Source organism: Triticum urartu, chromosome 4A (assembly GCF_056163025.1).
Source record: "Triticum urartu cultivar PI428250 chromosome 4A, HENAU_Tu73, whole genome shotgun sequence".
Lineage (NCBI taxonomy): Eukaryota > Viridiplantae > Streptophyta > Magnoliopsida > Poales > Poaceae > Triticum > Triticum urartu.
In genome coordinates this window covers 463,396,827-463,407,405 of record NC_141876.1, presented here as the reverse complement: position 1 = coordinate 463,407,405, position 10,579 = coordinate 463,396,827, and the positions used below count along the sequence as shown (strand labels likewise).

Sequence of the window (10,579 nt, the reverse complement as noted above, 5' to 3'; positions counted from 1 at the left end):
AAATGCTAATGTTCTGCAGTCAACCGACTACTTATTATGGCATAGTGAGAAACTTGACTTGGTACCTGAAAGTTGCAATCAATCCACAAATAATAGGGCATCTATAGTACGCAGCCTTTCCCTACATTTTTATAAAATGCTGTTTTCAGGACTTGAACCCGTGACCTCATGGTCACAAGGCAACAGCTTTACCACTGCGCCAAGGCTCCCCTTCCAATCCACAAATAATAGCATATACAAAAATCCAAATAAACTTTATTTTGTCAGGCCAACATCCTCCTTTATCAATCAGAACCGAGAAGGATGGTAGACAATTTTCACATGGTACCACCAAATTCTTCAGCGCATTATTCCAGTCACAAAACACTAACCTGACTGTTCTTGTAAAAGATAATACATGTTCGACCTATTGGTACAACACACTATCGTTTCGGTATGATACAGTTTTCAGAAATGCAGTTGCATCGAAAGAGCACTCAGACAAATGAAGACAACGGATGTGTATTCAGAAATGCAGTTTTCATGGAGAATACGAATTTCAGGTTGTGTATTCAGCATTTATTTCGACATACTTATAACTTAGGTCACAGCCCCACGCCTTTCCAGTGCCTCCTCCATTCCCTGTGAACACAATGGATGTGTATTGTAATGGCAGTCTCACAATTTCATAAAATATAACCATCAATAGAGTGTATTCTTGAAAAAAAAAAGGATAAATAGAGTATCAGATTGTTCGGGGATAAGAAAAACAACTGGGTTATGCGCGATCTGAGCTTCCCTTCACACGAATCAATGTCTGTGAAAGCATTCATTTCAGGGTTCGTTTGATTCAAGACACCCCATTAGCCTGTCTCACAGCTGTCTTAACATCAATACTAATTCACGAAACTAATGAATACGGGAAAGGATTAAATGCAAATACAGCAATTTAATGGGCATAAATATGAACTAAGAGCATTCTAGAAGATAAATATGAACTAAGAGTATTCTAGAAGACAGATGCGGAACATCATGAAGCTCTCATACAAGGACATACTACAGTTTTAATTGTGCACCACAGAGGCTGGAAGCTTACCAACTGATACATCAATGTTCACTGTACCATGGATGTCACCAGCATCTTTGAGATACTTGCTAGCAGCAGATCTAAGAAAAAGAGTTGGCGTTTTAGCTCATAGCACTAAAGAGTTCAACAGTTCTATTCACTGTGACTCAAACAAGTAAATTTAGAATTATATGTAGTCAAGGTTTCTTTAACCTGTCAAAAGGGAGTGGTTGGCCATTTTTCATTAGTGGAATAACTCCAAGGGAAATATCAAGTTGATCTGCATCAAAATGAATCCCTGAATATCCGACAGAGCAAGCAATGCGCCCCCAGTTCGGGTCTCGGCCAAATACAGCAGCCTGGCCCAAAAAATGATCCAATCATTCAGGTCTCGTGGGATAAGGAATGCAAAAGAAAAAACTAGTAATGCTCGTATGCTCCCAGGCTGCAATACATGGCAGGTAAATAATAACATACTTTAACCAAGGAGGACGCTGCCACTGAACGAGCAATCTTAGCTGCGTCTGCCTCATTATTTGCACCACTTACAGTAACCTGCATAGGAAAAGGGCACTTTAGAAGATTGTGCTATATTACTGGAAATGTACGAAATGAATTTTGATATAATGCATGAAACTGTTGCCAGATGACTCAAATTGTTTTTCTGAAAGTAAAGAGCCAAGTCATCATTTTCGCAAGAAAATGTGTCACAGACTCCCAGTAGGATGATAATGCAGAAGACACAAAGTGTTAAAAGTATTATGCCACTGATCCACTTAACCTCAATTAAGCAGGTTGCACCCTCACCATCCCATGCTATGGATTTTGCGAGGCCTTGCATTACCTACATAAAGATAGGTCAGACTCTTTCTACTTAACAGTATAACTGAAACTATATAGATTGCTATGAGTAATATTATGGCACACACACAGGCATGCTTGGATTGGGGAACTGGAACTTACTGCATCTAGGCATGCTTGGAGCTGTTGAGCTTCACCGCTATCATGAGTGAGGATGTCCGACAAACCAGATAATCCACTAGCCATAGCAATAACACAGTCATTCGTACTTGTATCACCATCCACCTTCAGATTTATGAGATAAAACAGCTATGAGTTTTAGGTGCATGCCCAAGGAGATCATATGGCCATAAGATAACCCAACTAGTCAACAATGCTCATGTATTCTCAGAGTTATAGTTCCAAACAAATTACCAAGCAAATTAAACCCCAGTGCAAAAACAAATAATGTCTACTAATCGGTATCCAACACTATTCTACTAGATATGAACCTCACACAACATTAATATTGTATTGATAGATTTTCAATATATATGTATGGAAGTATTTTGATGGACTCCATAAGTTCTTTGCAGGTTGTGTAATTGCTTCACACACTGATCAACATAAGAGAGAAGAGTGGTTACTCACAGTAATTTGGTTGAAACTTCTACTCACTGATGTCCGGACCATTTCTCTCCAAACATCACTTCTTACTTGAGCATCGGTTGTGAGAACCTATAAAAGATATTACCATCAAGCTCGCGCTGTGCCTAGAGAGAGGAAATGAGAGAGGGAAAAGGAGTGTATAAAATGAGACAGAGAGAGGGGACATACACCAAGCATTGTCGCCATATTTGGATGAATCATCCCGGAACCTTTGGCCATTCCTCCTATCTTGATAGGCACTCCTCCAATCTATTTTTTTAGTAAGAATTGATGATAATCAAGATCATGTCAATTCATGATAGAAGCCAACGAATCCTATATGCAAGTAAATAAAGAAATTCAAACCTCAGTCTGGACAGCAATACTCTTGCTAACAAGGTCTGTAGTTGTGATGGCCACAGCTGAAGAATTTGAACTGTAATGGAAGGACAAAAACAATAGTTTAAAGATAGCAAATCATTAAGCTCCTAGTGGTGATTTTATCTCAATAGGTTTACGTTTGTGGAGGCTTTGAGAAAACAAATTGTTGCTCACAAGACTATATATAATGATTATACCCTTCAGTAGATGAAGACAGAGAGCCCACAAGTCTAGGAAGTGAATTTATAAGTGCTTCCTGCATTGTTAAAACCCACAAGCATCAGATGGAAACTCTAACAGGTCAGACAATGTGTGGTGTCGTATTGCCAGACAAGTTGCTTAGCTACCACTCCCTCCGATCTATATTAATTGTCCCTGCTTTAGCACAACTTTAGCACAGAGTTATACTAAAGCAGCGATAATTAATATGAATCCGAGGGAGTACCTCATATGAAACACTCGAGTGTAGATTTGTTGCAAAAACCTATTGTACCTTTTTTATTCTTTGACCAATGACACCAGTGGACTGGATCAGTATGTCATCTGTGCTCACATTCAAAAGCTGAAACAGCAATAATTGGTCAAACTAGCAGCAGTGATGTGCTGCGTAGTGCATAGGCATCCGAGGGACAGGTTCGGTACCTTGGCAACAGCTTCTGCACTATCCACTGCGTCCTGATATCCTGCATCACCCTGATGACCAATTATTTACAGAAATAGCTCTTGTTCAGTCAGTGCATTCCAAAATACAGTTCAGAGATGCTGACGATCATATTAAGTTCTCCCGAAAGGCAGAAAGACTTACAGTGGCTGCATTTGCTTGACCAGCATTAATCAACACAGCACGAGCCTAGTAAACAGCAAAATGATAACAGTTAATACCCCTCAATGAATGACCACTACCATTGTGTATCATAATTTTTCCATCGAACAATTTTTCTTTAGTTTTGGCAAGGTAAGACTAGGGGCAGAATTATCTTACTGTTTTGGATGAACTAAGGACACGCTTGCAATACAGAACAGGCGCAGCAGCAACAACATTTGTTGTAAAAGATCCTGAAAGGAACCCAACACGATGAGAACTGAGTCTAACTGATAGGTTACCGATCATACATTACATCAGAAAGCAACACAATAATTAACGGTTGTTCATCATAGTGAGCAACTGAGCATACGCTCATAGAAATTTCCTAGTTGTGAATTGACTACCATACCATGAAGAAAGCGCTCGTGGTAGTCTTACCGGCGACGGTGGCGTCGACGTCGCAAGCAACAAGCGCCAAGTCAGGCTTCTGTCCCTTGGCGCGCAGGCCGCCGTAGATGCCCGCGGCCTTAAACCCCTTCGCCGCCGTGACGCCGCCTTCTACCTGCATCGACACCAAAGCAGATTCAGAGGGCAAAGCCCTGACGACGAGCCAGCGGGGAGCACAGCCAAATGGTCGAGCTAATCACCTGCTTCCATGGCCCGTCTGGAAGGAGGATCGGCGCCGCGGAGATGTACCCCTCGGCGGTGGAGGCGGAGCAGACGACCCTCCTGCTCGGCGACGGAGAGCTCATCCGCAGCGGGCGGTGCGGGAGCGGGGCGCGGCAGTGGAAGAGCAGGAGGGAGGGTGGCGGCATCGCTGGGGCGAGCGGCGGCGTGGCTTGACGGCTGGTCGCGCGGCGCGGGGCAGGTGGGAGTGGGAGTGGGAGTGCCGGAGTGGCGGGCGGGACGGGTCGGGGGGTTCTTTTTGCGGCGTGGCCGGTCGGCGGTTGGGACCCGGGGGTTGGTGGCGCGGCCGGCTGGCGCTGGCGGCTCGGCGGAGAAGGGCTGTTGGGGCTGGTCGTGGGCCGTGGACTCGTACTTCGGGTGGGGTGCTAGCCCGCGGTCAAACAGCTGAAAGGAGGATAGATGGTCACCCGTCAGCATCTTCGGCCCACCCATAAAAAAATGCTCAAAAAAAAATCAACTCGAACTGAGGGCATAGTTTTCCCCGGAAGAATAGTTTTCCCTCGTGTGATCTGTTACATGCTGAACTCGGCAGCTCGCCCTCCCAAATACTCCTATGTGTTGGATATCCTCATTATGTGGGCTATGAGAAAATGGCCATTTGAAGTCTTTTAGGAAACTCTTTAACACTGAAATTGTGCACACGAGGAGAGGAAGATGGCGTTTGACGTACGCTGGCACGTCTCCTTCGCGGCGGACCTCACATCGGCACGCACCCTCCACTTCGCCGATGGCGAGATCTTCCTCCGCCACGGTGCTCTCTGGATCGTGCTGATTGACGAGAAGAGAGCGACGGTGGATGCACGCTACCTGCGCGAAGGGGAGTTCATCGACGTAGGCCAGGTCGTTTCCTTTCCCTGTCACATAGCTAGGGTTCGGGACCGGATCCCGGCGAGCGACACGGTTGCGTGTGCACGTTTGGAGCGACCGACGAGCAATGGTGCGTGCGATGCACCGAGTCATGTTCCGGATGGACGATGGCGGGGCCCAGGGATCCTCGGGCCACATCCAGCCACGGTTGGGGCGGCCGCCATTGATGCTCGACACATGGACGGAGATTCGCGCGACCATGGTGTGCATCAGGGATGCGCGGGTACAAAAGCTCCTCCCACCCCGATCCATGACCTAGACGCCACTCTTTCTCACTTCTGAGAGACACCAAGAAACCCTAGATCAAGAATCTCCTCCTCCTTCCTCTGGTGGGAGGGAAAGGTTGGAGGCGACAGCAGATCCTACGTTGCGGTGGTGGCCTCCAAGCCACGCGAGCCAGCGGTGATGGAAGATCGCAGTGGCCAAGCTTTCCGCGGGAATCAACGGGAAGGCTTCGGATCTGGGCAAATGGGGCGCGGAGCCGGTCGGTTTGACCGGGGACGCGACCGGGGCCGCTTCTCGTGGTCCAAGGAGGTCGACGGCGACGATCTCTCCACCAACAAGAAGGGGGCGTCGGCATCGGACGACACCGAGCGGTGGGATGAAGCAGCAGAGCGAGCCAAGCGGGCGAGATCAGGGGGGTCTGGGTGGAGAAGAACCCTAATCCTCCTGGTTTCAATGCAGCGGACTCCCACAAGAAGAAGCAGATCTATGACACTACCCCGCGTGCTGAGAGTTCCTCCCAGGTGCTTCCACCCAAAGCTTACGATCCATGTTTGATCTGCAAATCCACTAGCCATACTCCTCTAGTTGTCCACAAGCTTTCTGTGAGAGGTGTAGTAAGATGGGGCATTTGGCATCGGTTTGCACTACCTTTCTGCCTTGGGAGTGTGTGGCACCGATGTGTGCTTTCCAGGCCAAGGGCCAGGGATTTTTCTACATCCCAGACTTATGCACTGCTAAGCAGCTTAAGGAGAGGGCTACTAGTGTAGTAATTACAGTGATTGAAGGAGAGGCTAGTGTGAAAGAGTTAGAAGATGCATTTTCTGACTACATTGGGACTAAATGGCACTGTACTGCTCGCTCAATAGGCCCCAATACTTATTGTTGGGGAACGTAGTAATTTCAAAATTTTCCTACGCACACGCAAGATCCATCTAGGTGATGCATAGCAACGAGAGGGGAAGAGTGTTGTCCACGTACCCTCGTAGACCGTAAGCGAAAGCGTTATGACAACGCGGTTGATGTAGTCGTACGTCTTCACGATTCGACCGATCCTAGCACCGAAGGTACGACACCTCCGTGATTTGCACATGTTCAGCTCAGTGACGTCCCACGAACTTTAGATCCAGCTGAGTGTCGAGGGAGAGTTTTGTCAGCATGACGGCGTGATGACGTGATGATGAAGCTACCGGAACAGGGCTTCGCCTAAGCACTGCAATGATATGACGAAGGTGGATTATGGTGGAGGGGGGCACCGCACACGGCTAAGACAATTGTCAACTTGTGTGTCTATGGGGTGCCCCCCTCCCCCGTATATAAAGGAGTGGAGGAGGGGGAGGGTCCGACCCTCTATGGCGCGCCCAAGGGAGTCCTACTCCCACCGGGAGTAGGATTCCCCCCTTCCCTAGTTGGATTAGGAGAGGAAGGAGAGGGGGGAGAGGGGGAAGGAAAAGGGGGGCACCCAATTCGGATTGGGCTTGGGGGGGTGCGCCCCCTCCTAGGCTCCCTTCTCCTCTCTCTCACTATGGCCCAATAAGGCCCATATACTTCCCGGGGGGTTCCGGTAACCTCTCGGTACTCCGGTATATGCCCGAACTCACCCGAAACCATTCCGATGTCCAAACATAGTCATCCAATATATCGAGCTTTATGTCTCGACCATTTTGAGACTCCTCGTCATGTCCGTGATCATATCCGGGACTCCGAACAACCTTCGGTACATCAAAACACATAAACTCATAATATTGATCGTCACCGAATGTTAAGCGTGCGGACCCTACGGGTTCAAGAACTATGTAGACATGACTGAGACTCATCTTCGGTCAATAACCAATAGCGGAACCTGGATGCTCATATTGGTTCCTACATATTCTACGAAGATCTTTATCGGTCAAACTGCGTAACAACATACGTTGTTCCCTTTTTCATCGGTATGTTACTTGCCCGAGATTCGATCGTCGGTATCATCATACCTAGTTCAATCTCGTTACCGTCAAGTCTCTTTACTCGTTCCGTAATGCTACATCCCATAACTAACTCATTAGTCACATTGCTTGCAAGGCTTATAGTGATGTGCATTACCGAGAGGGCCCAGAGATACCTCTCCGATACACGGAGTGACAAATCCTAATCTCGATATATGCCAACTCAACAAACACCATCGGAGACACCTGTAGAGCATCTTTATAGTCACCCAGTTATGTTGTGACGTCTAATAGCACATTAAGTGTTCTTCCGGTATTCGGGAGTTGCATAACCTCATAGTCATAGGAACATGTATAAGTTATGGAGAAAGCAATAGCAGTAAACTAAACGATCATAGTGCTAAGCTAATGGATGGGTCAAGTCAATCACATCGTTCTATAATGATGTGATCCCGTTTATCAAATGACAACTCTTTATCCATGGCTAGGAAACTTAACCATCTTTGATCAACGAGCTAGTCTAGTAGAGGCATACTAGTGACACTTTGTTTGTCTATGTATTCACACATGCACTAAGTTTCCGGTTAATACAATTCTAGTATGAATAATAAACATTTATCATGATATAAGGAAATATAAATAACAACTTTATTATTGCCTCTAGGGCATATTTCCTTCAATCTCCCACTTGCACTAGAGTCAATAATCTAGTTCACATCGCCATGTGATTTAACACCAATAGTTCACATCACCATGTGATTAACACCCATAGTTCACATCGCCATGTGACCAACACCAAAAGGGTACTAAGGTGTGATCCGTGGCGGAGACAGAACTTTTGTGGAGCCTGGGCAAGTTGAGACTAAGTGTATAATCTTGAAATGAACAATCGGATATTCCGATACATAACATATAATATACCACCAAACTACCGAATCACAAATCTGCATTAATAATGAAGTGAAAACATAACCATAGTTTTCACACAAAATTTATTTTTAAAGCAAGCTAATATATCAATATCCGCTTCATAGACCAAATAAAGTTGAGACATGACAACAAAAGATACATAACCAACCTTGCATAGACGCAAACTCACCATGTTGCCAACAAAATTAAAGCTTTCCATACCATATGTCACCAGATGTGATTGTGCAATTTCTTCCACCACGGTCAAAAGCATCTCTCACTTGTTCATTTTTGCCAAAAGAAAAACATACAATGAGTCTTGCATAGAGGCAAACTCGCCATGTTTCCAAAGTCCTAGAAGGCACTACAATATAAAAAATTGCAATTAAAATAAATTAAGTTGTGAGGTGGTTAACATGGAAAGCTTGCAAGAATAGAGGTGGTCAGAAGGAACATACTGACGGTGCACTAAAGAAAATCACGAGTCAAATGCCCCTTCTGAGAGCTCATTGCAGTAAACATCCAAATCCAGTACAAGGAAATTTAGCCAAATCTGGTTGCATTGGGCCCTTCAATACATATGATGTTCTCACTTTGTCTTGAATATTAGGAGGATACTCAAAATTTTGTTTCTTATTTCCTGGATCACGCTCAATCTCATTTGGATTAAAGTCATTGGTAATGTTACGAGGTGGTTGTGCCTCCACTTCTATTTCCGGTTGCACATCATTAACATTTCACATTTTCAATGCTTGCTTGACCTCATATCTGAAATTTAATGATGAAGTTTGAAGTTAGTTGTTAAACATGAAAATAATAAATGAGCTACAACAAGTAACAAGTTCATAGTATGGAACTACTTGCATCAAAGAAATATTGTATTCTGAGTAAGCAACTAGAAAGTAATAAATACTGCATGAATACAAGTTGCCCTCTTCTTATATACTTCGATTTTCTAGTTTCCAGCAGCCAACAAAGACAATGTATCTCTAGTCACGAATTCGTAATCGTTACCAATGAAAAATTCCCTACATTTTAAGATAGGGTTCAACAAACACGACAAACAAAGTTCTCAAATACAAATCAGATGTACAAAGCAGTTGCTAATTATTTAGTTCCACCACAGATTAATTGACCTAAAAATAAATACTTATACATGAGAAAAATCATATGAGGATCAATACTTTCGGAGGCCCTGACCTGAAAATAAGCACAGAGTAATCTGTAATCTGTTTTCTTTTCCCTACTTAGAGTAGTTCAGTGATGTGAGCTGGCGCAAGAATCTCTCCTTCCAATTAATTCTGCAAGAACAAATTATTCAGAGACAAGGGTCCCTAGCCAGCTAACCCTAATTCTGATGGAAATTCTCAGTTTCTTACCGAACGAAGGTGAAGCCGAGTGAGAGGAAGGAGAGGGTTGAGGGAGGAGTATACTTCCTAGTGCGCATTGCGTCCATTCGCTGCTGGTCGACGGCCGTGCGTCTAGCCGTCTAGGGCTCTAGCGCCAGCCGCCAGTCCCTGTGCTCGCCGCTTGTGTGGAAACGAAGAGACAAGGAGTTCAAGCGATTGATCCGTGAATCCTACGTATTCCCTCGCGTGTCTCTGTATCCGCATGGGCTGCCGACTGCTCTTGGGCCGTGCACATATTGAGAATCGAAGGCCCAATTGTTTTTTGCCCAAGTAAACAAGCTACTGAACATGTTTAGCGCTTCATTAATTTGGATCAATCACTGTTATCGAGTCACTGCTATCGAGGACTAGCAAGCCCGGGCAAGTTCCCAGGGTCGCTGGGCGGTGCTTCTGCCACTGGGTGTGATCATGTTTTGCTTGTGAGAGAAGCTTAGTCAATGGGTCTGTCACATTCAGAGTCGTATGTATTTTGCAAAATTTTCTATATCTACAATGCTCTGCATGGAGCTACTATAGGTAATTGCTCCCACTTTCAATATGTATCCAGATTGAGACTCAGAGTCATCCGGATCAGTGTAAAAGCTTGCATCGGCATAACTCTTTACGACGAACTCTTTATCACCTCCATAACCGAGAAATATCTCCTTAGTCTTCTAAGGATAATTTTGACCGCTGTCAAGTGATCCACTCCTGGATCAATGTTGTACCCCCTTGCCAAACTCATGGCAAGGTACATTATAGGTTTGGTACACAACATAGCATACTTTATAGAACCTATGGCTAAGGCATAGGGAATGACTTTCATTCTTTTTCTATTTTTCTGCCGTGGTCGTGTTTTGAGTCTTACTCAACTTTACACCTTGCAATACATGCAAGAACTCCTTCTTTGACTATTCCATTT

General features: G+C 45.0%; 1 protein-coding gene across 1 annotated transcript; it reads right to left on the bottom strand.

Annotated features, from left to right (window-relative positions):
* Window positions 1-235: 235 nt before the first annotated feature.
* LOC125552119 (arginine biosynthesis protein ArgJ family) lies at window positions 236-4,662 on the bottom strand. Its single transcript, XM_048715598.2, has 16 exons — window positions 4,307-4,662; window positions 4,098-4,221; window positions 3,837-3,910; window positions 3,660-3,704; window positions 3,497-3,547; window positions 3,348-3,416; window positions 3,052-3,110; window positions 2,840-2,909; window positions 2,663-2,743; window positions 2,477-2,563; window positions 2,009-2,131; window positions 1,827-1,889; window positions 1,523-1,600; window positions 1,259-1,404; window positions 1,076-1,146; window positions 236-621 (listed from the first exon to the last, which is right to left on the bottom strand). The coding sequence occupies exons 1-16, from the start codon at window positions 4,472-4,474 to the stop codon at window positions 539-541; spliced, it is 1,392 nt and encodes a 463-aa protein (XP_048571555.1). The 5' UTR covers window positions 4,475-4,662; the 3' UTR covers window positions 236-538.
* Between the last annotated feature and the right edge of the window lie 5,917 nt (window positions 4,663-10,579).